Here is a 26,885-nt window from a genome sequence, read left to right as displayed (position 1 = left end):
GCTCGCCCCGCGCCCCGCCGCTGTTGCTGCTCGCCCTGCTGCTCCTGTCGCCGGCCTCGGCGCGGGCGAGCGGCCCCCGGATCAGCCTGCCGCTGGGTGAGTGCCGCGACAAAGGAGGGCCGGGAGGGCCGGGCGGGCCGGGCGCAGACCCCGCTTCTGTCCCTGCGAGGCGAGGGGGCTGCGGGTTGCGGCCCTTCTCTTCCGTTCTCGTTCGGGGCGGGCAGGGAGGGGGTTCTCGGTGCCGCCCCCGCGCCCTGCGGGTGCTACCTGCTGGCCTTTGACGCTGACCAGAGCCCGGCGCGGGGCGGAGGGGGCTGGGACGGCGCTGGAACCACTATAAACACTGAGGTCCGGGTTTTCCAGCAAGTCGCGGCAGGGCCTGGAGCCGCAGAGGGCAGCCCGGCGCCTGATCCCTGCTCCCCGCCACCCGGACTCTGACAACCCCCCAAGCCCAGGGAGCCACGGCACAGCCCCGGGTCCCCGCGTCCCCAGGCCTCGGGAATGATTTCCTTAGGATGACCTGGGAGCGCCGCCCTGGGGGGCGGACTGCTTTCCCGGTGCTGGCCTCTGCCCCTGTGAACTCCTCCCCGGGCCTCGCTCTCCTCTGTCTGCTCCCTTTCTTCCGGTAGCTTCTCCGGCTACTCTTGGGGCCTTGGGCTTTAGAAATTAGAGGGACCTGGCTCCCAAGCCTATGTCTGCTACAGGGAAAGGGAGTACCTTCTGCTCCCTTCTGCAGAATGGGCTCGGGCCAAGTACCTTGCAAAGGTATCTTGTGGGTTCGGTGAAACTAGGTGTTACCTGGGCATCAGGCTGATAAATGCCCGCCAGATGTTTTTTTCTCCACGCCCTTTAACCTGTTGATTGTCACATCGAATGAATTAGGATAAAGCATGTATAAATTAGAGGTTACAGACAAACGGTACCAGACTCCTTGCTTACAGCATCCCCACCCCTAAAAGCCTCCTATTTACAACAGGAAAGGTTGGAATCAGCACTTAAATTAAGGCAGGGCCCCGGGGGGCCCGAGTGACCCTATCTCAACCTCTATCTGAAACATTGCTGATGGCCTGGGTTCCAGCCACTTAGTACCCATGTGACCTTGAGCAAGCTACTTCTGTGGGTTCCTTCCCTTGATTTCCTCATCTGTAAAATAGGGATAATTATGGCAACTAGCTCAGGGTTGGGAGAGTTAAATCATTACATGTTTGAAAAGTCCTTAGGACAGGGCTTGGTAGAGAAACCGCTCTGCAGGTGTTAGTTCTCTTTCTTGTTATGCACATCCTGCGCAGAGCTGGGTGGTTCTGCCGTGGTGGGGCCGTGCAGGGGTGCTCGTGTGACCGCAGCCCCTTGGTGCTCCAGCTCAGGAAGTGAGAGGGGAAGAACAGGTGTGTCCAGAGCCAGGCCTTCAACCTTGCTACTTTGTCGTGGTCACGACTCACTCACACCCCCTCAGCCTTGGGAGGAGAGGGAGGTGGCCGGGACAGATGCCCTGATGGACTCTTCGTGCCCTGGGAAAGCTGAGCCGGCTTGCCAGGGCTGTGTACTGTACAGGAACTGGAAGAGGCTGCTCTCAGGGTGAAGAGAAAGCAGAGGCCAGGAGCGACTTGTGAGACACGAGAGGACCTGCTGGGGCGTCAGGCACGCAGCCCCAGGAGTGGGCTCACTTGAGCAGTTTTGGGACCAGGCCCAGGCTGCAGTGGGATGGCGTGCGTCTTGTGCCCTGTGCCGAGGTGTCCAGTGAGGGGTTGAGAGGGCCTGAAATGCAGGCTACACTCTTTTCCAGGCTGGGAATCCTGAAGAAAAGGACCTTCCCACTGTGTTCTTGGGCCAAGGCCTGCCTGGAGGAGATCTGTTTTCTGGTCCTACCAAAGCCCTGGAGTAGTTGAGCCATACCCCAGCCACCTGAGCTGGTGAACATGTATCCACACTTGCTTGAGCTGCACACCCCAAATGCTTCCCAACCCTGGGCTTCTGCCTGGCCCTTGCGAGCCTCCCCTAAGCCTTCCTCTCCCATCTACTCGCAATCCTGGGGCTGCCTGGGAGTCTCCAAGGGGCATCTCTGGTGGCTGAGTAGGCACACCCTCTGAGCGTGGCCCGAGGCAGCTTCCTGCCTCATCCCTGGGGGCTTGTTAGATGTTCCTGGCACTGTGCCCATTTTGGGCAAGCCTGTAGTGGCCGTTGATGCTTGGCCTGGGGCCCTTGGGCCCTTCCTGCACGCGCCTCTAGAGAGAAGGGCATGGAACTGGAGACCACACCCCCTTTCCTGCCACCTTCCCTTCCCTGCTGTGTCCCCTGAGCTCCTGGGACCTGATGCCATCATGTGCCATGTCTGTGGTTTATAGCAGTCCTTAAAGTGGAGCTTTCCGTGTGCTTTTTTTTTTTTTTTTTAATTTTTTTTTTTGGTCTTTTGTTTTTGCTTCCAGTACTAGGAATCAAACTCCTGACCTTGTGCTTGCCAGGCAGGCACTTTGCCGCTGAGCTAAATCCCCAGTCCCTTCCCGTGTGCTTTGCCTCTGGGGTCCGTCATGGAGAGCCCTCCTCATTGTTGGTGACCAGCACCTTTCTAGGCCCCCCGGGAGGGTTGTGTTCTCACCCAGTGGTCAGAATGGGGAGGAATGCTGGGGGACAGTCCTCAGGGACTCGGGTCAGCTGGAAGTCTCTGTGACGGGCATGGTTTGGTGAAGAGTATGGAATTTGAGTTCTTTTCTACCAAAAACTGCCCTGTGGACTCCAAGGAGCTGTGTGTACTCAGGAGCAGGACAGACACTGATGTAGGGCCCTCAGCCAGGCCACAGGGCAGGAAGGGATCCCATGGCTAGAAGTCTCCTTATTTGGCAATTAGATTACCAAAATGTGCCATTCCCCTGCCCCAGAAGTGCCTCACCGAAGAGCTCTGGACACGGCATCTGAAGCAGCCTGGAAAGAAACCCAGGGCCTGCAAACTGCAGTCACAAAACCCCAGTGAGGAAAGAAAAGGGTTCTTGGCACTAAGTAGCTGCTGATCCAACCCTACAGCAGGCACCTGGGGTCAAGGCCCCGAGAGGCCCCTTTGCTGGCACCTTGTTTAGCCTTCTGCTGGCTGCCTGTGGCGTCAACTTGGCTTGAGCCTTTGTCTTCCCCTTGTCCCATCAGCTGGCCTCTCAGAGGCTCTTCAGCACTCTGGCTGGGGAAGCTGGCTCACCACCCACATTAAATGCGCCCCCCAGGGCAGCTCCCAGCCTCCCCCAAACCTGTCTTCAGGTTGCCAAGATAGTACAAGGAGGACCCACCTCCCGACTTCCGAGAGGATTACACGAAATAATGTATGTAAAGTGTCTGGCATGGTGCCTGACACGTGCTGCGTCCTCGTGGAGGGGAGCAGTGTCCCCTCTGCTGTGCTAGCAACTCCTGCCTACCTGGCTTAGTGAGTTTATAGGCACCAGCTTGGTGCCCGCCGCCTGAGTGCTGGCTGTGTGCAGCCTTCTGCTAGGAGCCAAGGCCAAAGGCGCTGCCCCCACACACGGGGCCAAGGAGTGCAGCTCCACCTGCCCTGGCGTAGAAATCACAGCAAGGCCCCTACAGGCTGCTGGTGGCCAGGGGTCCTGCCTAATTTAACCCACTTTTCAAATGTTTCTGGTTCTTGTGCCCTGACGAAGGACTCCTTCGTCCCAGGGATTGCCTCTGCTTGGAGCTGCACCCTCCAGCCACCAGTCCCTTCCAGCTGATGAGCAAGGCCTGAATGTCAGCCCATGAGAACTCTAAGCTTGCAGTGTTGGGGGTGCCAGTTTTGGCCTGAACTTGTGGTCCTCCTGCCTCGGCCTCCTGGAGTGCTGGGATCACAGGCGTGTAACATGGTTCCTGACTCTTTATAAAGCCACTGCTTTTATGTGACCATTTCTGCCACAGGGCTGCAGCCAAGCCCCTCTGGCACTTGGTGGCACAGCTGCTGTTTCACACTGAGTCCTGGAAAAATATAGCAGGAGGTAACAGATGCAGGGGTGCAGTGGGCACCAGGCTTTGGTTGTCTTGTGTGACATCCTAGGTCGCCGGGGTTCACAGAGGGGAGGTGTTTTGTCTGCCTCACGGAGATCTGCTTCTCAAACCTGTGACCTGGTCTTTCCTGTGCTCTGTACTCGTGGGTCCTGGAAGCCCCTCCAACCCAGCAGGGTTCCAAGAGGGGGGCCTGTGGCCAGCGGTTCTGCAGGATGGTGGTGAGAGACAGAAGCCTTTGTTCTCTGCTCTGCCATAATTGGAGCAGGCCATTACCAGCTTGTCTCTTGTCTTTGGCCCCCTCTTGGCCATCCTCAGGAGAGGGCCGATGGGGGCGGAGGAAGCCCACCCCTTGGGTGGTGCCGGCTGTGCCAGGTGCACTCTTGCGTGTGGAGATGTGTTGCTTTGTCTTGTCTGGAAGAGGACCCACAGCTCCTGCCCCCGGGATGGGTGGCTGGGCAGATAGGAACCACGCTGGGGACAGCTCCTCGACTCCAGAACCATTCTTGTGATTTGTACCAAAAAGCTGTAGAAAGGCCTGGCTCAGCCCCCACCGAGTCACTGCTGCCTTATAGATCCCATCTGGTAAAGAGATTGGGGTCGCTTCTGGAGGGGATGTGGGGGGGCAGCTGAGGCCCCCGAGGACATGGCCAAGGCAACAGATATGGCAGATGTGTTCGGGGAGTTGGTACCCAGAGACAGGGCAGATGTTTCAGACGGGGTTTGCCGATGAGGGTAGGGGCAGAGCCAGCCTGGACGTATAATTTGTTTGGCCTTCAGGTGACTTAGAAAAATTTCAATTAGTGATATTTATTTTTTTTTTATTTTTTATTTTTTTGGTTTTTCTCCGGTACCAGGGACCGAACTCAGGACCTTGCGCTTGCCAGGCAGGCACTTTGCCACTGAGCTAAATCCCCAGCCCCAAATTAGTGATATTTAAAACTTGGGAAATTTTATATAAAAATTCAGGTTTCTGGTTCTTAAAAGATTGGGCAAAGCCGACCCCTTTCCATAGCACAGCAAGCATCTGGGCAGCAGCACGTCTGCGGAGGCCCTCGCTCCTGCCTCCAGGTGGCCGCGCTATCCCCTTCCTTGTCCCCAGCTTCCTGCCAGAGTGGCCTTGTGAGGTGGTCATGGTGTGGGTGCTTGCCCAGGAAAGTGGACTGCCCAGCCGTGCGTGGTGGCGCACACGTGTAATCCCAGCACCTGGGAGGCTGAGGGAGGAGGATTATTGTGAGTTCGAGACCAGCCTGGGCTACAAAGTGAGCTTAAGGCCAGCCTGAACTGCATAGCGAGGTCCTGTCTTAAAAATTAAAAAAAAAAAAAAAAAAAAAAGAGAAAGAAAGCAGGCTGTCCGTCCTGCATGGGAACAAGGAGTAGGGCAAGGGGAATGGGGAAGGAAGGCAGCAGGAGGTGGGACCCTGAACCCGAGCAGCCCCCAGAGATCCACCATCTCTATCTCCCACAGGGCCTGTGCCTTAGACAGGGTAGGTGACTTGCAGGGGCTGTACAGCTGGTCAGTGATGAAGTCAGGGTTCTCAGGTAGTTCTTGGCTGTCCACTGTCCTCTGCCTCCCTTCTCATCTGCAGCCCCTTTCTGGACCAGAGCACCCCATGGTGGAGGATTCTGTCATTCGCTTGTTCGGTCAACAAACATTTGTGACAAAGTTCCCTGGAACTCCCCTGTCACAAATGTGGGACACAAATACCAGTAAGAATCCATCTTGATACTTGAGGTGTCTTGGCTTGGTGGCAGAGACAGTGTCACTGGTGCCCTGTGAGAGGTGTGAACGGAAACCGTGGGCACTCAGAGAAGGAACTGTGAGCTCCAGGAAGGCCTCTTGTCGGAGGTGGAGCGGAGTCTCAGGGGTATGTGCTTGAGTCAAAGGGACCTTGCAGACGGAGCTGACTGCCTGGCTTGAGATTAGACATGACAGAGGGGACCTTGAGTTGCAGCTCTGTGTCATCAGTTGCAATGGGGGAGGGGCATGGTGACAGTGGAGGTCACAGAGACACTGATGCCAACCCAGCGAGGCGACTGGAAGGGGTGGTGTTCACAGAGGGTCTCCTTGGAAGAAGGGGCCTGGGGTCGAGAGCCTCAGCGTGCTTGAAGTGAGGGCATGGGTGTTGCTCTCAGAGTGAGACGCGGGGATGATGCCCGACCCCAGAGAGCAACATGCTCTGGAGCACAGTCCTGAGAGCTAAAAGGTGCTTAGAAATGGACTTGGAAGAGAGGGGCACAGGTTCGAATCCTAGCCCCACCACTTCCTAGTTGAAAAAGGGGGACCACAAATCCAACCCCATCGCCGTCTTGGTAGGATTATGTGACTTCATGCACTGAATAGCTACAGTGCTATCTTCTGTGGGGTGGAGGTGCAGAGGGAGACACGCCGTGATCCTGGAGACGGTTGGGTACAGACAGGGCAAGGGCCATCCCTGGCTCTGGAGGGCTGACACCCACCCGCCCAGTGTGGGGCCTGCCCCTGGGGAGAGCAGGCGGGAGGAGTGGGGACAGTCACGTTCTGCCGCTCTCCATAAGTTTGCCTAAGGAATGGCGAAGGTGCAGAAGTTTCTAGAATGGATGTTGAAGAAAACTGCTTTCCTGGGCTGGGTATTTAGCTCAGCGGTGCAGGCGCCTGCCTGGCAAGCGCAAGGTCGTGAAGTTTGATTCCCGATACCGGGGAAAAAAAAAAAAGAAAAGAAAACTGCTTTCCGGGTTGGGTGAGTCTGGGGAGGTTGGGGCTGCAGTTGAGATCACTTGTGCCTGGTGGCTCCCGTGTCCTTGGGCTATGAGGAGGAAGGGGGCCCATGGGTAGAGGCCTCAGGAGAAAGTGAACCCTGGGCAAGGAATGGAGGCGCTAACAACCTTGGTTCTGGGAGGCGCTGAGGCGGTTGCCACAACCTGTGCTGCAGGGAGTCCCCCCCACATATAGGCCACCTGGGGTCCTTCCCTGTGGCAGGGAGTCCCCCCTACATATAGGCCACATGGGGCCCTGAGAGGAGTGCTGGGGCCTTGGCATGGGCAGCCAGGAGAGGCGTTCCCGGTACGCGTACATTGTCCCCAGGAAGTCCAGTACTTAGCTTTCGTTTTCTTTCTTCAGTGTTGGGGCCTGAAGTAGTGTTTCTGTTTTGTTTTAGGAGGAGGGTCTCGCTAAGTCACTAAGTTGCCCCAGCTGGGCTTGAACTTGAGATCCTCCTGCCTTAGCCTTCTAGAGTGCTGCAATTACAGTGGTACAATGCCTTTCCTGGCCCCATGGGAAGGACTCTGGGCACACAGTTCACCTGTACCCCTCCTCCTGGCAGGGACCCTGCCCTGGTTGTGCTCTGCCCTGGCCTGATGACGCCAAGCCATGACTTGGTGCTCATACATCCTAGGGGAGCGGAAGTACACCTGGGTCACTAGCTGTGCCCTAGTTTGTGCTGACTGGCCCAGTCAGCACACGGCATGGGGTGGCACTCCTGCTGGTGTGCATGGCCAGGGTCCCTCTGACTTGGCATGTGGTCGCTGAGACTTGTCCCTGCTCAGGCCCTCCAGGAGCGAGGGGGGGCCCTTGACTGCCTCCTCATCGCAGGACCCCTTGGCCTGACGCCACAGTTGCTGGCCGCGTCCTGCCGGGGCCTGTGGAGGGCAGGGTGTGAGGGCCAGGTCAGCGTCTCGCCACACAGGAGAAAGGTGGGGTGTGGCTCTGAGTCACAGCACTGCCATGGCTCACTGGCTGGCCCAGGCTGGGGACTGCCCAGGGTGGGGATGGTGCTGAGCCCTCTTCCCGTCTCAGCTCAGAGAGCTCCAAGCTTCCGGCTGAGTCACAGGGACAGGGAGAGACTCAACATGGGGCTGGGGGCTGAGTCTCTCCCTTGTCACTTCCTGCTGTGAGCCTGTGCCCCTGAGGTGGGGTCACCCTTGGGTGGCACCTGTGTGCCCAACCCAGTGTGCCCTCCTGGGAAGCTGGGTGTGGGGCAGCCCCAGCCAGCCCTGTTCCTCCCCTGGGAGGTAGCTGCCCTGAGGGGCACTGGCCCCGGAGGAGCCCTGGCCTAGGCCTGGTAGGGGGACAGGGAGTGGCAGCCAGGTGGATGGGTCTGGAGGTGTCTGATTGGAGGACAGCCTCTTTCGCTTTCAAGCCACAACAGAGAACAGCATAAAAGTGACTGACCCTAGGGTACCAACCCTCATGGGGCAGATGCAGTGACACCCCACTGTCACCTCTGCACGGAGAGTGCCCAGGAGCGGGCACACAGGCAGAGACAAGCCCTGCGGGTCTGTGGAGAGAGAGAGAGAGAGAGAGAGAGAGACACACACACACACACACACACACACACACACACACACACAAACACACACAGAGGCAGGCCCAGGCAGGGGCTGTGCTGTCACTCTGGCACCCTGGGGTAACCCAGACACCAAGGGCTTCGGCAGCAGCACCACTCGAACAGCTGAGCGCAGGCCCACTCATGCGTGGGACCCGTTCCTGAGCTGTGCTCACTGGAGCCTGCGTGGGAGCCTCTCAGGTGTGGTCAGGGTTGCCCGGGGCCGGGTGCTGTGCCCGTGTGGAAGGAGCCAGTGCCCTATCGCCCTGCCCTGCTGGCACCGCTCTCCAAGCTGGATTTTCCTGCAGGGCTTTGGGTTTTGTTTTTGAGCCACTCGAGTGCTGGTCGTGTGCCAGACGCTGTGCCGGTGCAGGGAGACCGTGTGCAGAGTTGTTTTGAGTACAGCGTTTAGTAAATGTGGGTCATTACACACATTATTATTTACACACACACACGCTCATTTCTTCTCATCACAGCCCTGTGAGGCAGGCTGCTATTATTGTCCCCATCTTACAGATAAGGAAAGTGAGGCTTCCAGAAGTCATCCAGTAAGCTGGGCGTGGGCGGTACGCACCTGTCATCCCAGCACTCTAGAGGCTGAGGCCGCTGCCAGTCTGCGCTACCAAGGGAGTTCAAGACCAACCTGGGTACATAGCAAGACCCTGTCTCGAAAAACAAAAAAAAAAGAAAAACAAAACAAAAAGCGAGTGGTGGGGGCTGGATTGGAGCCCCAGTCTCTGGCTGCGGGCTGTGGGCTGCATTGCCTTGTTGAGTTGCCCTGTGGGGATGCCAGCCCCAAGGACTGGGGGATCTTTGGTTTTTTCTGTTGTTTTTTTTTTTTGGTTTTTTGGGGTTTTTTTGGTACTGGGAATCGAACTCAGGACCTTGCGCTTGTCAGGCAGGCGCTTGTGCTGCTGAGCTATATCCACGGCCCTGTACTAGGGGATCTTGATGGCCAAGGTCCTCAGTGCTTCATGGCTTTAATTTTTTTTTTTTTGTCTTTTTTGAGACAGGGTCTCCTTATGCAGTTCAGGCTGGCCTTGAGCTCACTTTGTAGCCCAGGCCTTGAACTCACAACGATCCTCTGCGGCTTGGGGAAGGGGCTGAGGCCAAACTCCCCGGAATAGGAAGGCTTGGCACGGAGGCGCCTTGCCCACTGCTCCACATTCCACTTCTCTCCTTCTGTCATTTGTCCCAGTGCCCCCAGTGCGGCTGGAGGCTACGTGTGGCTACCCGGGCTCTGTTTGCAGGACCCTGGGCAGCTTGGCACCAACCTGCCAGGTCTGAGTGTGGTGACACTGCCACCTGGGAGTTCAGCTTATCTCTGGTTCTTGGCGTTTCTGTTTGGACGGTGCCAGGGGTAGCCTCCCGCTGGGAGTTGCAGGACCCGTCCGGGTGGGTGCGCCTCCCGCTCTGGCGCAGCAACCGGGTGCTGGCATTGGACGGCTACAGCCCTGCGTGTCCCGGAAATACAGGGCAGCAGGAGCTAAGGGGGCTCGGTAGTGATTTGTCTTGGTCTCTCTGATGCCCCTTCAGACTCCTGTGAGCCCCAAGTTGATCTCTGTCTGCCCTGCCGAGGCCCTGCTCAATGCTTGGGTGTCTGCTCCAGAATCCCCTGCAAACCGGGGAATTGTTCCTTCTTAGACCCCCAACCAGACCAGCAGTGGCAGAAGCTCAAGGGACAGGTGACCGCTGCATCCCATGCTGGGTGGGTGAGGTTTCAGGGAGGAAACTTCCTGTGTCAGCCTCCCACTCCCACTCCTTTTCTGCTGGAAGGCGCGGCAGAAGTTGCTTCACCTCTCTGAGCTTTGATTTCCCCATTTGGAAACTGGGCATAAAAGAGTCCCTGCTCGTGAATGCTAAGGTTTGCACCTGCAGTGTGCTTAGCATAGCCCCTTCACAGTGGAAACCTGCAGTGACTAAGGAAGGTCTCCTTAGGATGGTGTCTCTTTCCAGGATCAGAGCCCAGAAGGGCAGACACACACTGGCTTGTGGAGGGGATTGTGTCAGGATGTGTTAGAGCCTTTGCCCTGGCAGAGGTGGTCACTGCTGGCACCTTCCTCAGCCTCTTGCTGTAAGCAACGGTGAAGACAAAGTAACTTCATTCCCTTTTCTCTTCGGTCACCAGGTGGCTCAGTGCTAATGGTGCCACCAATCTCTAGTAGCTTACGAGCTGCAGTGTAATTTAGACTGTAATTTAGACTAAATCACATCCTTTGTGATTTAGACATCTTTTTCAGATGTTTTATCCTCTCCCTGCTGAGTTTAATATATGGGTGTATGTCAGGGGGTAGGGGTTGTGTGTGTCTTTTGAGACAGGGTCTCACTATGCAGTTCAGGCTGGCCTTGAACTCATTTTGTAGCCCAGACTGGCCTCGAACTCACAATGATCCTCCTGTCTCAGCCTCTCAACGGCTGGGATTACAGGTGTGTGCCACTACATCTGTTCATATTTTACTACCTTTGCGTTTTCTCTCCCTCTGGAACCATGCCGAGAGGTGTAAAATCTCAACATCTGGACCACGTGCTGCTGTCTCCCCACTGCTTTGTGTCTGTCACTGCTCTTGTTTCCTGGCTTCGGGGGCTGTTTGCATGGTCACAACCCACCGGTCAGCCAGGGCGAGCCCTGCAGTCAGGGGGCTACTTTCACTTGTTTTTCTGTTCTTATGAGCTGTTTAGCATTTTAAAAATAATTTCTCTCCAAACACTGGTAATTCAGAGCATAGAATACCCTGTGGGTGTGCTTTCTTCTATGTCTTTTACTTTGTACACATACAATCTGCACATTGTAGAATCTAGAAATGATAAAGGAAAAGGGAAATAAATAGCTTGTAATTACCTGTAATCCTACCAGGGATCCAATTTTTCAGGGTGTTTTTGTTTTTGTTCAGGTTTTTCTTTTCCTTTCTCTAGTTACCTAGGCTATTCTCGAACTTGGGGGGTTTTCCTGCCTCAGCCTCCAGGGTATGTCTATGCTTTGTATTTTGACCACACCTTTCTTGGGACTACAGGGTGTGCCATTACTCCTGGCCCATTTTTCAGCATTTTGTGATACAGTCTTCTGGTTCTTTGTGTGTTTCTGTTTTTTTTGCACAAAATAAAAAACTGACTCCATATACTGTTTTATAACCTTTATTTTCACATAGCGATAGATACTTGGTATTTCTTCTCATTCTCCAACAAGGAATACTTAAATTTTGTATCAAAGGCACATGCATACAATTTCTTAGAAAAGCATGCAAAGGCTCCTCGTAGAGAGCACAACCTGTTGTGGTCTCTCCCTGGCTAAGGGGGCGACTCACAGTCACTCGATGTTCGTGCTGTCTGGTGATTTCTTCCATGTTGTGAAATAAAATGCTCGTGCCACCTTTTTTGTTGTTGGTGGTTTTTTTGAAGGTAGGGTCTCACTATGTAGTTCAGGCTGCCACTTAACTTACTATGTAGGCCAGGCTGGCCTCAAATCTGTAGCAATCTTCCTGCCTCAGCCTCCCAGGTGCTGGGCTTACAGGCATGAGCCACCGTGCCCAGCTCATGTTGCCTTTCTTACACATCTGACTTGCTGACTGGCTGCTGAGAGAGATGCGGCTTCCTCGCCCCTTCCCACCTCTTCCCAGCACACAGTATTCTGCCAGTGATTGTTTCCTCTCTTACTTTCCTTGGGATTTACTGATACACTGAGGCTGGGGGCATAGTGCAGAGGTAGCGTTTAAACACAAATGTGTTTAAAGGGCACCACGGTCGTTGTTGTTGTTGTCACTGTCCTCGCTGCTGCCAGCACCACCAAATCGCTTTTTTAAGCATTTTTTGTTTGTTTGTTTATTTTGAGACAGGGTCTTGCTAAGTTGCCCACACTGGCCTCTAACTTGTGACCGTCCTGCCTCAGCCTCTCAAACCCTGGATTGCAGGCATGTGGCACCACACCAGTAGAGCATGTGGCTCTACTTCTTTTTGTTTTTTTTGGTTTTTTTTTGGTACCAGGAATTGAGCTCAGGACTTTGGACTTGCCAGGCAGGCACTTATGCCACTGAGCTATATCCCCAGCCCCTATTTCTTTTTTAATGTCTGGAATACTCATTTTTTGCTTTATTTTTTTCAGTACTGAGGATCAAACCCGGGGCCTTGCAATACACCCCAGCCACTGTGTGCCTCTTGCCTGACCCTCGTCACCCCGGGAAGATTAGAGTCTGCACTCTTCCCTGGCCACGTCCCTGCCCCATCGCGCACTGCGTCACGGTGCCGTGACCCAAGGCTGATAACATTTGCGTTCTGTTCAGTCACCACGAGTCTCCCAGGAGAGCCCAGGGCTGGCAGTCAGAGTTGAAGACCAGGGCCCGTTTGCACTACTCTGTTAGGGTGAGCCACCTTTGGCCGCAGGGCCCAGCGTGGACTGTGTGCATTCCCTTCTCTCGGCAGCAATTCTTTTTTTTTGAGACAGGGTCTCGCTATGCGGTTCAGGCTGGCCTTGAGCTCACTATGTAGTCCAGACTGGCCTTGAACTCACGGTGATCGTCCTGCCTCAGCATCCTGAGTCCTGGGATGACAGGCATGTGCTATCACACTCGGCTTTTTTCCTTCTCTTTGGTTCAGTGCCACTCAAGGAGAGTGTTCAATGTGTTTTCCTGTCTTCTGTTATTTAACACTCAAGGAGAGTGTTAAATGTTCTCCTGTCTTCTGTTTTGTACTCAGAATCCATGGTTTTATAGTTTGCTTTGTAGTCTGACCACACCTTTCTTGTACCGCTTTCTCCTTGTTTTACTAGTTTCTAATACAGCGTCCTTGTTGCCAGCTGTGTAGTAGTCCACAGAACAGAGTATCATTTATTTTCATTGACCCTAGGATCCGACTCAGGCAGTTTCCACTGTTTCATTCATGTGCCTGGTGGTACAATTAACGTCCTTTTACGTACATTTCTGTGCATTGCTGCTTTTTTTTTCAGACAGTGTCTCACTATGTAGTTCAGGCTGTCCTTTACAAGTAGTCCAAGCTGGCTTCAAACTGGAAGTGCTCCTCTTGCTTCAGCCTCCTGAGTGCAGGGATGACAGGCATGGGCCACCATGCCCGCCCATTGCCTCTTTTTTTGAGACAGGTTCTCGCTGTGTAGCCCAGGCTGGCCTTGACCTCACTGTGTAGGCTTGGCTGGCCCCTAACTCATAGTGATCCTCCTGTATCTCTGCCTTCCAAGTGCTGGGTTACAGGTGTGCGCCACCACGCCTAGCCCAGCCCATTGCTTTTTATATAATGTTGGAGAGACCAGGCATGCTGTTTCCCTATCACACCGGCCCCCACCCCATTGCTAGCCCCTGGCTTCCCAGCACCTGGCTGGTTGCCTTCCAGTAACCTGGCCACCTTTCATTAAGTTCTAGAGGTCTGTACAACAAGTTTGACCTGGGAGACCCAGGTCACACCCATCTTTCTTCCCGCAGGCTCCAAAGAGCGGCCAATCCTCAAGTTTGAAGCCCAAAACGTCTCCAACTACACCGCCCTTCTGCTGAGCAGGGACGGCAGCACCCTGTATGTGGGTGCCCGGGAGACCCTCTTCGCACTCAATAGCAGTGCCAGCTTCCTGCCAGGCGGGCAGTACCAGCAGGTGAGCAGCTTCGCTGGCCCAGCCAGTAGGAGGACAGCAGGGGGCATGACCTTCTGGCTTCCAGGATGTGGGTGGGTGAGGAGGGTGGCCTGAGGACCCCTGGGTTCCCACACACTTACCCCTTCTCCCCTAGCTGCTATGGCCTGCGGATGCAGACAGGAAGCAGCAGTGCAGCTTCAAGGGCAAGGACCCAAAGGTGAGCCAGCTGTGGGGCGGCAGGGCTGACGGGGGCGGGGTGGGGGTGTCGGGCGGAGTACCTGGCAGAGGCAGGAGGTGGGGGTGGGCACAGCCAGGGCTGGCGGAGAGGCCACAGGCTTCTGAGACAGCAGCCACATCTGGGTTCAAATTCTAGCCCCAGATGTAGACTCTCTAGGAGCGTGGACAAGTTGATTGACCTTGCCCAGCCCTAGTGTACCCACCTGTAAGATGGGGACAAGGATGCCTGTGTTACCGGACTTCCTCAGGCTACAGCAAGCTCATAGGTGTAAGGCACCAGCCACATAAATCCCTGTACACATCAGCTTCCAGCCTGAGCAGGGATGGGGGAGTGGGGAGCTGTGTATCATCAGATGGTCCCTAATGTCGCAGGTCTGACAGAGAGGCTGGTTTGGTTGGGGCTGAACTATTGGGTAGGGTCTGGCCCAAGCCAAGGTTCCCCTGGGGGAGGCCTGCTGTTGTCAGAAGCTTCCTAGTCCCACAGGCAGCAGGTGGCATTGAGGGCACCAGACTTGGGGTCAGGACACAGGTTCAAGTCTTGGTTACCCCTGACTAGCTGTACCTTATTCAGCAAACCCTCTATTAAGTACTTGGTCTACTTTTTTTTTTTTTTTTTGTGGTACTAGGGATCAAACCAGGGCCTCGGCCACACTAGGCAGGGGTGCTTCCACCAAGCTATATCCCAGGATCAGTTAAGCACTTATTTATGCCTCTCTACTTCAGGCAGTGGAGATACAATTGTGGAAAAGAGAAAATAGCCAAGCCAGGTATGGTGGTATACACCTGAAATCCTAGCACTCTGGGAGGCTGAAGCAGGAAGATCACAAGTTTAAGCCTAGCCTGAGCAATTTAAGCGATACCCTGCCTCAAAAAATAAAAAAGGGCTGCAGATGTGGCAGTGAGAAGTGGTCAGATTCCAGATGTGTTTGAGGCAGGAGGGGCGCTGTGAGTTTGAGGCCAGGCTGAACCACATAGCAAGACCCTGCCTCAAAAGCCCAAACGAAAAAGGTCATGTTTGAAGATGGAGCCAGTAGGAGTTCTGGGTGGGAAACTGTGGGGTTCGAGCAACTCCAGGCCTAGTGCCTCAGCCACTGGGAGGATGGAGCTGCCCTGCCCTTAGGAGGCCGGAAAGTTGTTGGGTGCAGGCTAGGGGGTGGTCAGCACTGGGCAGAGACGTGGTCCCAGGTGCTGTGTGCCTGGGTCCCGGGGTTCAGGCTGGGTGTTTCCTCCTGCCTTGGGCTGTGACTTCCTCTCTAGTTGGTCAGGAGGGACCTTGGGGCTCCACTGAGCCTCTGGAAGGGCCTTGAGTGCCGGATGGAAGGAACCGCTGCCAACCCAAGGACGGCGGCCCAAGGCCCCTGCTGTGCACTCGTGGCACCCGCCCCTCTGCAGGAAGCTTCTGTTCTCTCATCTGTTCCCACGCTCACGTGCCCCAGTCCAGGGTGTCCTTCGCAGTGGCCCTGGCCCTGGCCCTGGGGAGGAAGGCTGGGCCTTCATCCTGTGCCTTCTCCCCCTAGCGCGACTGTCAGAACTACATCAAGATCCTGCTGCCACTCAACAGCAGCCACCTGTTCACCTGTGGCACTGCGGCTTTCAGCCCTCTGTGCACCTACATAGTGAGTGCCCGCGCCCTGCGGCCCCTCCTCTGCCCGGGGCGCCGATCCTGGCACTGGTGGGGGGGCTTCCTTGGAGAGCCCTGAGGCCTGCGACCCTGGACCTGCCCCCTACCCCCTGCCTCGCTCAGACCTGCTGTCACCTCGCACACGCCTGTCAACACGCACCCCTGGCCCTCTCTAGCAGAGGGCAGCCTTGGGGGCTGGGAGGGGGTCCCCAGCTTTGGAGTTGGAAATACCCTGCTTGGCCTGTGATGTTTTAATCACTTTTTGATTCTCACATCCTGTGGGGTTGGGGGAGGTGTGTGTGACAGTGCCCATCCCAGACCAGGTAGCACCAAGCTGGTGCCAGGCGAGGGCTACGGCCTGACACCTGCACCCTCCTCTCCTGTGCCCTGTACCTGCTGGTGGTCTCTCCACTGGCTGCCCCCTCTCCTCCTCCTTCCCTGGCCCTCCTGAGCCCGCCTGTCTGTCCCCCTGCAGAGCGTGGAGAACTTCACCCTGGCACGGGACCAGGCGGGGAATGTCCTCCTGGAAGATGGCAAGGGCCGTTGTCCCTTTGACCCCAATTTCAAGTCCACAGCCCTGGTGGTTGGTGAGTGTCAGGGCAGGAGGGGGCCCAGCTCTGGGCCAGGCGGGTCCCCGTACCGGTTCCCAGGGTGACAGCGGGACTGTAGCCCACCCTGGGGTTTAACGTTTTCCAAGTTCCTGCTTCCGTCTCTGCCCACTACAGGCAGGATGGATGGTGTTCGGGTCACTCTGGGCCCCCAGTGGGGAGAAGGGGCCTGGCCAAGGCGGCCATTCGCATGGGAACGTTTTCTTGGCAGATGGGGAGCTCTACACGGGAACAGTTAGCAGCTTCCAGGGGAACGACCCGGCCATTTCCCGCAGCCAGAGCCTGCGCCCCACCAAGACCGAGAGCTCCCTCAACTGGCTGCAAGGTGAAGTTCACCCTGCCCAGCAGGCAGTCAGTGCCCAGGAGGGGCCGTGCCCCAGGGATCCTCTGCTGACTCTGCTCCCATCTGGCCCCCACAGATCCTGCCTTTGTGTCCTCGGCCTACATCCCTGAGAGCCTGGGCAGCTCACACGGTGACGATGACAAGATCTACTTCTTCTTCAGCGAGACCGGCCAGGAGTTCGAGTTCTTTGAGAACACCATCGTGTCCCGCGTGGCCCGTATCTGCAAGGTGAGTGTGTGGGATCCGCAGGTAAAGGACCTCAGATTTTGCTCAGGCCTCGGGGAAACAGCTGGGCCAACAGCCTGTCTCATGCCCTTCTTAAACCGAAAGAGCTCTTACTGGTGTTCTTTAGTGTGAAGATACAGAAAGGTACACACAGAAATGACTCACAAGGGGGCTGGGGATTTAGCTCAGTGGCACAGCACCTGCCTGGCAAGCACAAGGTTGTGAGTTCGATTCCTGGTACTGGAAAAAAACAAAAAAAATGACTCACAAGATACAGAGGTGGGGGGCTGGGGACTTAGCTCAGTGGCAGGGTGCCTTCCTGGCACGCATGAGGTCCTGAGTTTGATTCCTGGTACCCCGCCCCCCATAAAAGATCCAGAGGGGGCATAGCAGTGGGCTTAAGGACAGAGACTCTGGAGACCCTGCTGCCAGAGTCGACTCCCAGAATGCTGGGGTGCTGGGCAGGGGCCTCACCGTCTGGGTGGAATAGCTCCCTCCTGTCAGATGGAAATAATAATACCACCAACCTCAGAATTGCTTTGTGTTTAAATTCATCCCTGGGAAGCTCTGAGGTGTGTGGGGGTCCCTGGTTAAACATGAACTCTTTTTTGTTTGTTTGTTTTGGTACCAGGAGTCCAAACTCGGGACCTTTCGCTTGCCAGGCAGCCGCTTGTGCCACTGAGCTATATGCCCGGCCCCTAAACATGAACTGTTACTAATGTTATGACCCCGCCAAGACCATAAGAAGGGACCACTGAGCCAGGCTGGGCTCGAACTTGCAATCTTCCTGCCTCAGCCTCTCGGGGTGCCAGATTACAGATGGGTACCACCAAGTTTGGCCTTCCTGGAAGTTTTCTTGACTTTAGATGGACCTATGCCATGGCTCTTACCCCTTCATTTTTGGTGTCCGGCGAATACTGGGAGGGGATGGTGGGGCAGCCCCAGCTGTGCCTGTGCCTCAGCCCGCCTATCTCCCTCCTCCAGGGCGACGAGGGTGGTGAGCGGGTGCTGCAGCAGCGCTGGACGTCCTTCCTCAAGGCCCAGCTGCTGTGCTCACGGCCTGATGATGGCTTCCCGTTCAACGTGCTGCAGGATGTCTTCACGCTGAGCCCCAGCCCCCAGGACTGGCGCCAAACCCTTTTCTACGGGGTCTTCACATCCCAGTGGTAGGGCCTGGGCCTGGCCAGGCACAGGAGGGCAGAGGGCAGCCAGGGCCTGCCCGGGGCTCTGGGGTTGATCGAAAGTCTGTGTTGCAGGAACGGGGGTACCACCGAGGGCTCTGCCGTGTGCGTCTTCACCATGGACGATGTGCAGAGGGCCTTCAGCGGCCTCTACAAGGAAGTGAACCGCGAGACTCAGCAGTGGTATACGGTGACCCACCCGGTGCCCACACCCCGGCCTGGGTCGGTGGGTATCAGTGCCTGCTACTTAGGGTGTGGCTGGGAGGACTGGGGGCCTGGACAGATCACACAGCCTCTCTGGATGTTCTCCTATCTTTAAACCGGGGATACGCCCAGGCCGCTGCTTACTGAGATATGACGGGGATGTTGAGATGTCTTCAGCCCTACCCGTCTCAGGCTGGGCATGAGTTCCCATCAGGGCCCTGTGTGCACTTGTTGTCACGCCCCTTTGCTTGATCCCCTCCTCCTCCCCTTGGCTGTGAGCTCCTTAGCAGGTCATAGGTGACCGAACCCTAGGCGACAGTCCTATCTTCTTTCCTTCCAGCCCAGTGGGCTCCCCCAGAAGCAGACCCTCAGAGGGTCTGAGGGCTCATAGTTCCCTCGGGTGGGGACCCTGGGAGCAGCGTGAGGGAATAGCAGGGTGAGAGGGAAGGGAATGGCAGGAAAGGCGTGTGCCTGAGTACTACCTCTTGGCAGCGTGAGCCATGGGCCCCGCTCAGGGCGGCCAGCAGGAGTCGGTCCTCTGAGAGGGTCTGCTTCTGGGTGAGCCCACTGGGCTGGAAGGAAAGAAGACAGGACTGTTGCCTAGGCTCTGGTCACCCTGACCTGCTAACTAAAGGAGCTCACAGCCTAGTGGAGAGGGACCAAGCAAGGGGGTGATGACAACATGTGCCACTGGTCAGGGGTCCCCCAGTGTGTTAATCCTCATGGGCAGAAGGCAGCAGGCAGCCGGCAGCCAGGTGTCTCCCCAGGAGACACCTTCCTCTCCAGCTAGGTCCTGCTCAGAGCTGGGGTGGAAGGAAGGGTGCTGGGGGCTAAGAAGAGGGGCATGGCGCCTGAGGCCCAGGTGTGAATGAGGTCTCCCCACACCCTGGCCTTGCCCTTGGTGATTTCCCCACCGGGGAGACAGGGCCGTCCGTTCTGGCTCACGCTGCTGTCTTTCTCCTCAGTGCATCACCAACGCTGCCCGGGAGCGGAAGATCTACTCCTCCCTGCACCTCCCAGACCGCGTGCTGAACTTTCTCAAGGACCACTTCCTGATGGACGGCCAGGTGCGCAGCCAGATGTTGCTGCTGCAGCTGCGCGCCCGCTACCAGCGAGTGGCCGTGCACCGTGTCTCCGCACTGGGCCGCACCTATGACGTCCTCTTCCTGGGCACTGGTAAGCTCTTGTGCCCAGCAGGTCAGGGCAGGAGCATGGCTGGCAGGTGCAGGGCACCAGTCACCGGGCAGTGGGCCATGGCAAGCAAGGCCTGAGATGTGTCCCTACCCCAGGTGATGGCCGGCTGCACAAGGCGGTGGGTGTCGGCCCCAGGATGCACATCATTGAGGAGCTGCAGGTCTTCTCGCCAGGACAGCCCGTGCAGAACCTGCTCTTGGACAGCCACAGGGTGAGTGGGCAAGGAAGGAACTAAGGCCATGTGCTTGGGGTGGTGCTCAACTCGGCACTGGACAGTCCCTACCTGGTTTACCCTCTCCCACCCCAGCAAGGTGCAACATTATGGAATCCACCCTGGTGCATAGGTCGTCGGGAAGCTAGGGTACCAGGGAGATGATAGTCCCCTTAGGGGTAGCTTTAGCGGGTGAGCGAGCCAGGTGTGGCTGTGGGTGGTGGCCCTGGGTGCCCATGCCCGCCTTTCATCTCTGGGGTCCGGCTGTGCAGGGACTGTTGTATGCGGCATCCCACTCGGGTGTAGTCCAGGTGCCCGTGGCCAACTGCAGCCTGTACCGGAGCTGTGGGGACTGCGTCCTCGCCCGCGACCCCTACTGTGCTTGGAGTGGCTCTAGCTGCAAGGACATCAGCCTCTACCAGCCAGAGCTGACCTCCAGGTGAGAGCTCCCAGAGGCCGTCGGGCCCATCGCCCCGCTCCCGGTCTGTGTAGGCCCAGCACAGGGTCTCATTACACCCAGCCTTGGTCTGAGTGCTCATGAGCCCCACAGTCCCTTTCAGGTAGTCTGTGTTTGCCTTCCCTGCCTAAAGGGGACCAGGGTTGGTAGGGTATGAAATGTCACAGCTGTGAAAAGCCGGGTAGAATGTTGGTTGGCATGTGAACATGTTTTAGTTAACAGTAAGGTAAGGGCTAAAAAATTTTTGTATTAAGTTAGAAGTGGTGGCACGTGCCTCAGATCCAAGCACTCTTAAGAGGTTGAGGCAGGAGGATCACAAGTTCCAAGTCCAGCCTAGGGAACTTAGCAAGACCCTGCCTAATTAAAAAAAAATTTTAAAAGGCTGGTAGACAGGCATAGGGGTGCATGCCTGTGATTTCAGCACTCAGGAGGCGGAGGCAGGAGGATTGTCACGAGTATGAGGCCAGCCTGGGCTACAAAAGTGAGTTCAAGGACAATGTGTCTCAAAAAAAAAAGAATTGAGTATAAACAAAATAAAAACTACATGTGAGGCTGAGGATATATAGTTCAGCATATACAAAAAAATAAAACCCAAATAAGCAAACAAAAAACTGCTCCTTCCCCAGGGAATCAGTTTTGATACTGTGTCCTTCCTGGTTTTGCTTTCATATGTGTAAAATAAACAAAAACCCAAATATTTTAAACAAACATGGGATCTATCCCATTTGTGGTGTTTTTTTTTTTTTTTTAATAGAAAAGGAATGCAAATTTATTACATGCCTAAGGCATGGGAATATTAGATTCTCTGTGGCATTCTTGCTTCATACATGGGTACATCTGATGTTTGTTGCATATTTCAAAAACCTAAATAGGAGCTAGGTGTGGTGACACATGTCTGTACTGTAATCCCTGCTACTGGCAAGGCTGAGATAGGATTGCAAATTCAAGGTCAGCCTGGGAAACTTAAAGATTGTCTCAAAATTTAAAATAATGGTTAAAAAAAAAAAAAGGCTAGGAATGTAGGATGTTCCTTGGCGGTAGATGCCCCTGGTTAATCTGGCATTGAGATAGGTTTAGGAGGCAGGTCAGTGCTTGTGTATTACTTGGATATTTACATGCATATTCAGAAAGTCTGTGCAAGCCGTGAGAGGCACATTCTGCTTTTGTCATTCAAGGGAATGGCCTTCCCTGCTTTGATTTGCAGTCAGTGCACACAGGAGATGCTCAGAGATCCATTGGGCTGGGGAATCAGCACACGAGTCTCCTTCTGACCTGGTGCTTGGGGCCTGGTGTGTCCTGGGCTCTGGTCCCCTCCCCAGGTCCGAGTCTGTGTCTGTGGGCTCAGGGTTTCCTGGCTGACCCCAGACCCTCTCTGGTTCTCAGGCCGTGGATCCAGGACGTTGAAGGGGGCAATGCTAAGGAGCTCTGCAACATGTCCTGGGCCAAGCCTCGGTCCTCTATAACAGCAGGTGAGGGAACCCTTGAAGGCTGTGGGGAGAGGCGGGGGGAGGATCTACTGGGGTGATTCCTCCAGGCACTGGCGGGACAGATCCCCTTCCTCATCGTCCTCCCTCCAGCTCTGTGAGCAGGGTTCCCAAAGTGAGCTTGAGACAGCCCTCAGAGTCCCCAGAGTGCCCATCACAGCTGGGGTGGAGGGGTGAGCCTGTGGCCACTGTAGACCGCGGCACCTTCCACCCAATGCCTCCTCTCCCCGCAGGCCGGAAGCCGTGTGAGCACGTCCAGTTCCGGCCCAACACGGTGAACACCTTGGCCTGCCCGCTTCTGTCCAACCTGGCCACCCGGCACTGGCTGCATGACAAGGCCCCTCTCAATGCCTCGTCCTCCTACCAGGTGTTGCCCACTGGGGACCTGCTGCTGGTGGGCAGCCAGGAGAGGCTGGGGGTCTTCGAGTGCTGGTCCCAGGAGGAGGGTTTCCAGCAGCTCGTGGCCAGCTACTGCCCGGAAGTGGTGGAGGATGGGCTGGCACACCGAACAGACCGGGGTGGCAGCGTCCCTGTCATCATCAACACATCACGGGTGAGCGCGCCAGCTGCCGGCAGGTCCAGCTGGGGTGTGGACAGGTCCTACTGGAACGAGTTCCTGGTGATGTGCACACTCTTCGGGCTCGCCGTGGTGCTTCTGTTCCTGTTCTTCCTCTACCGGCACCGGGACAACATGAAGGTCTTCCTGAAGCAGGGGGAGTGTGCCACTGTGCACCCCAAGACTCGCCCTGTGGTGCTGCCACCTGAGACCCGACCGCTGAACGGCGTCGGCCCCCCTAGCACCCCGCTGGACCACCGAGGCTACCAGGCTCTGTCAGATAGCTCCCCAGGGCCCCGGCTCTTCACGGAGTCTGAGAAGAGGCCACTCAGCATCCAGGACAGCTTTGTCGAGGTGTCTCCCGTGTGCCCCCGGCCCCGAGTCCGCCTGGGCTCTGAGATCCGTGACTCTGTGGTGTGACAAGGCCACCCTGGCTTCAGAGCTGTGACTGCTCGGACAGCGTCAGCTGGACTTGCACCTCACATACGGCGGGGGTGCCTGCCCTTGGGAGCCTGGGGGCCGCTCAGCCTGCTGTTCTGCAGCCACGCGCAAGGCCCCTGCCACCCAGCTTGGTGTCCCGACGGTCCTCTATGAAGAGGGGGTCTATCCTCCAGGGCCGGGCAGCTGCCTGGTTGGGCAGGACAGTGCTCCTTACATAAACTGAGCCCTTTGTTTATAAAACAGCTGAAAATGTGAAACCAGAGGGTGCGGGAAGAGACAGTGGAGATGCCTCACACACACACCACCACCAGTTCCCCTTCGCCTCCCAGCACTGCTGGGGACACATCCCAAGTGGTGCAGGACAGATGAAAACCCTGCGCCAACTGGCCTCTTCTACCTTTGCCTTAGCCTCCCGCCCCGCTGCTCCTTCTCACCAGAGCCGGTGGCCAGTTCATGCCAGCTGGCCAGGATGTAGCTCGTTGCTATCAGCTGCACCTCAGGGACCAGAGGGCTGGCTGGCTCTGCAGCCCTCCCCAGGACCTGGGCTCAGATCCCGCTTGCGGACCTTTCCAGCCTGTATCAGGCTGTGGCCACAAGGGAGGAGTGTGAGCCCAGGAGTTTGTGACCACGTGGCCCTTGGCCCTCAGGAAGAGACTGCTGATTGCCTTCCTTCATTCCAGCCTGAGAACTGTGTGTCCTTTGTAGCACGTCAGCCCCTCTTCAGACTCGAGCACAGGGAACTCAGTGGAGCCTGGCTTCTCCCCAGCCCTGTTCCCCGCCTCACTTGTCTCCACTTCAAGGGATATTTACACTGCCCAGCACAGGGTCCCGAACACCTGTGGGTTTTGTATTTTTTTTTAATAAAATGCACTTTACTTTTTCTTTTTTAAAAGAAAGTCTGAAGAATTGTTTAATCATCATCCTTCCTCTTCAAGGACTTGTACTCTTTGAGACTGATCAGAGGGTCCCCTGAACCTCCTCTCTCTAGGCCCCAGGGAGCCAGAAGCAGGTGGGCCAGTGGTTGACATTGTCCAGTGGACCACAGTTCCTGGGGCAGGTTAACTCCATTCACCTCAACCCCTTTATTCTATTTCCTTGCTTTATCGGGGGATTGAACCCAGGGCCTCATGCATGCTAGGCAACCATTCACTTGCGCAGGGTCTTACTATGTAGTTCAAGCTGGCCTCAAATTCAAGGCAATCCTGGCTCAGCCTCTTGAGTGCTGGGACTACAGGGGTGTGTACCACCATACCTGGCAGGAACCTCTTTTTTTGAACTCTGCAGTTTTAAATTTTTCAAGTGATCATTTGGCAACACTGGCTTTCTTTTCTTAGTGTGCCACCTTTAAATTTTTTTTTTTTTTTTTTGGTGCCAGAAATTAAACTCAGGGCCTCGAGATTGCCAGGCAGGCACTGTTCCGCTGAGCTACATCCCCGGCCCCCACCTTTAAATTTTAACACATTGCTGGACAGGATGCCAGGTGCCTGCAGTCCCAGGTACTCAGGAGGCTGAGGTGCAGGGAACAGTTGGGCCCAGGAGTTGCAGATCATTCCAGGCATAGACTCTCATCTCAAAAAAAGAAAAACACAAAACCTGTAGAAATCCACATAACCACCACCATAATCAGGAAGAGGGAGAACTCCGCCGTCGGGTGGGTAGGGTTGGAAAGTACAGCTTGATTTCCTGTTGGCCCCTTCTTTAGATGGGACTTACTCCTACTGATCAAAGGTTTTTAGAAGCCCAGTCTTTCCCAACAGTGTTTCTAGTGTCACATGCAAGGATCAAAACTTCTAAAACCTTTATTACTGATCAGTAGAAACGGCGATGACAGTAGCAGTGAGGAGCGGGGAGGGCCCTGCCTGCCCCGGCCGACTGCAGTGCCAGCTCCAGGCTGGGCCAGCTTGGCCGGCCCCAACGACGTGGGCATGACCTTGGCCACAGCTCAGCAGTGGGAAGGTCTTGGACAGGGTATGCCAAGATATACACCGGGGCTGCAGTCACAGGACAATCTTAAAGGAGCTGCACAAGAAAAGAGTTGGTTTGATTTTCTTTTCCCTTTTCCTTTTTTTTTTTTTCTTAAAACAGGGTTTCAGGCTGGCCTTGAGCTCACTTTGTAGCCCAGGCTGGCCTCAAACTCACAGCAATCCACCTGCCTCAGCCTCCCGAGTGCTGGGATTACAGGTGTGCGTCACCACGCCCAGCACCTTTTCCTTCTTTGACTTTTGTCTGTGTTTTTTGGTGCTGGTGATGGAACCCAGGGCCTCACCCACGCTAAGCACATACTTTGCCACTAAGCCCCAAGCCTCAGCCTAAGTTAGGTTTTCTGATGGAATAGCAAAGTAGGAATTAAACCGAAATTTTTCGCCTCTCCTTTAAACCTTTCTTTGGAATGGGCTATGTATGGATATGTTGGTGCCCTCCCCGCTGGAAGAATGACAAGGAACATTCAGAGGGACCTAGAGCTCTCTCTCGCCTCAGTACCACTTCCCATAATAGCATCCCAGATCCAGATGCAGCAGATGACCTTGAGTACCTGGAAGGCAGGGGGACCACCATCATACCTGACAAAATCTGGTGAACGTGAGATGACATGCTGGAACTCGGAGAGGTTGATGGTCCCGTCCCTGTCAATGTCGGACTCTTCCAGGATCTGGGAACCAGAGAGCTTTAGGCCAGAGCCCCAGCCCTTCCCTCCCATGTCCAGGCCTGGCCAGGCCACCACTCACATTGTCAATGAGCTGCTTCATCTCCGAAGCGCTGAGCTGAGTGTCCTCGCCCTCACCCGTGAGACAGTTCACAAGCCGACACAGGTCTTCTCTGTCCAGAGTTCCATCATCATCAAAATCTAGCAAGCACACACAGGAAACCAAGAAGAAACTGCAGTCAGAAAGAGTTCTGCAGCTGCACCAGAGGCTCCCATTTCCCAAGCAGGGCCACTGCGAAGGCTGTGCAGATGTGGCATGCAATCAGGCCCTTACCGAAGATGCGGAAGGCATAGTGGGACTTGATGTCTGGGGTTGCCGTGTCACTGAACACACTCAGGAGGTCCAGGAAGTCCTCAAAGCTCAGACTGTCTCTGGCAGGGGATGTGGAGAAGACCTTGCAGATTCGCTCCTTGAAGGGGTTGGCCTGGGAACGAGTCTTTTGTCAATGCCACAGACACAACCTGGGTCACACACGCACCACACCCCCATTGGAAAGTGGAGGAAAAGGTCACAGTGCCAGCACCGGGAGCTCAGGCCATGGGCACTCTGTACCAGCACAGGAGGCCAGGGGCACAGGAGCCAACTAACGGCTGGAGAAGAGGCGGGATGGCTTCCTGAAGCCCAGCTCAAAGACATAAACCTTGGGAAAGGCAGCCAAAGCAAGAGGACAAGATGGGCTGAAAATTATATATATGGCCAGGAATTGAACTCAGGACCACGCACTTGCCAGGCAGGAACTGTGCTGCTGAGCTATTCCCCCAGCCTTTTTTTCTTTTTCCAGTAGTGGGAACTGAACTCAGAACCTCGTGCTTGCCAGGCAGGTGCTTGTGCCACCAAGCTACATCCCTGGCCCTATTTTTGTTTTGTTTTCTGACACAGGGTCTTACTAGTTCAGGCTAGACTTGAACTCACTATTCGGCCCACACTGGCCTCAGACTTTTGGCAATCTTCCTGCCTCAGCCTCCTGAGCACTGGGATCACAGGTGTGCACCACCATGCCCAGCCTATTTGTTTATTTTTGAGACAGGGTCTCATTGTATCTTTGTGGCTGGCCTTGAACTCACTGTAGCCCAGAAAGAAGAAAGGAAAGAAGGAAAAGAGAAAAGGAAGGAACAGAGGAAAGAAGGAAAGAGGAAAGAGAAAAGGAAGGAACAGAGGAAAGAAGGAAAGAGAAAAAGAAGGAACAGAGATCAGAATGAGAACCAGGTACCCCATGATCTATGTTGAGTGGCAGGAAGACAGGGATCTAGCAAAGCAAGGTGCACGAAGAGGGTGCAGGGCTTGCACCTTGAGCTCTGGAAGACTGAGAATATCCTCGAAGGACACACGTTCCCGCAGGGAGTCCTCCACACTCTGTTTCTCCCGTGGAAGCAGCTCACAAAACCGCCGGTGGGCTCTGGCAGAGAGAGGGGAAGTCGCTGGTCCTCTCCTCTCTGGTCTCCCTGAGGGCACTGCATCCCCACTCCTTGACTGGCAGCCCCTTATAAACCAGGTAGGAGCTAAGCCATACACAAAGAACTTCTGAGTCACTGGGCAATGGTCACCCGAAGGGAGATAAGAGACAGGCTTGGAGCCCTTT

General features: G+C 55.6%; 2 protein-coding genes across 3 annotated transcripts in view; one reads left to right on the top strand and one right to left on the bottom strand.

Annotated features, from left to right (window-relative positions):
- Positions 1–23,497, top strand: part of Sema4b (sema domain, immunoglobulin domain (Ig), transmembrane domain (TM) and short cytoplasmic domain, (semaphorin) 4B) — a gene marked incomplete in the record, with an annotated part of 36,081 nt that extends 12,584 nt beyond the window's left edge. For both annotated transcript variants that reach the window (XM_013512481.1, XM_013512482.1), the window contains 14 exon segments: positions 1–96; positions 13,697–13,860; positions 13,994–14,056; positions 15,594–15,692; positions 16,173–16,284; positions 16,517–16,630; positions 16,725–16,876; positions 17,858–18,039; positions 18,130–18,280; positions 19,224–19,434; positions 19,548–19,663; positions 19,936–20,102; positions 21,504–21,589; positions 21,838–23,497. In XM_013512481.1, the coding sequence (XP_013367935.1) occupies positions 1–96; positions 13,697–13,860; positions 13,994–14,056; positions 15,594–15,692; positions 16,173–16,284; positions 16,517–16,630; positions 16,725–16,876; positions 17,858–18,039; positions 18,130–18,280; positions 19,224–19,434; positions 19,548–19,663; positions 19,936–20,102; positions 21,504–21,589; positions 21,838–22,580 (2,456 nt within the window).
- An 885-nt stretch (positions 23,498–24,382) lies between these two features.
- Cib1 (calcium and integrin binding 1 (calmyrin)) overlaps positions 24,383–26,885 on the bottom strand; it is a 3,741-nt gene continuing 1,238 nt past the window's right edge. The window contains exons 3-7 of the mRNA XM_005381532.2: positions 26,594–26,702; positions 25,580–25,730; positions 25,328–25,446; positions 25,163–25,251; positions 24,383–24,620 (exon numbers count right to left, since the gene is read on the bottom strand). Of these exons, the coding sequence (XP_005381589.1) occupies positions 24,599–24,620; positions 25,163–25,251; positions 25,328–25,446; positions 25,580–25,730; positions 26,594–26,702 (490 nt within the window). The 3' untranslated portion in view covers positions 24,383–24,598. The remainder of the gene's footprint in view (positions 24,621–25,162; positions 25,252–25,327; positions 25,447–25,579; positions 25,731–26,593; positions 26,703–26,885) is intronic.

The sequence above is a fragment of the Chinchilla lanigera genome, unplaced genomic scaffold (genome assembly GCF_000276665.1).
Source record: "Chinchilla lanigera isolate Chin_1 unplaced genomic scaffold, ChiLan1.0 scaffold00015, whole genome shotgun sequence".
Classification (NCBI taxonomy): domain Eukaryota; kingdom Metazoa; phylum Chordata; class Mammalia; order Rodentia; family Chinchillidae; genus Chinchilla; species Chinchilla lanigera.
The sequence above is the reverse complement of the archived record's forward strand: the minus strand, read 5'-3'. Positions and strand labels throughout refer to the sequence as shown.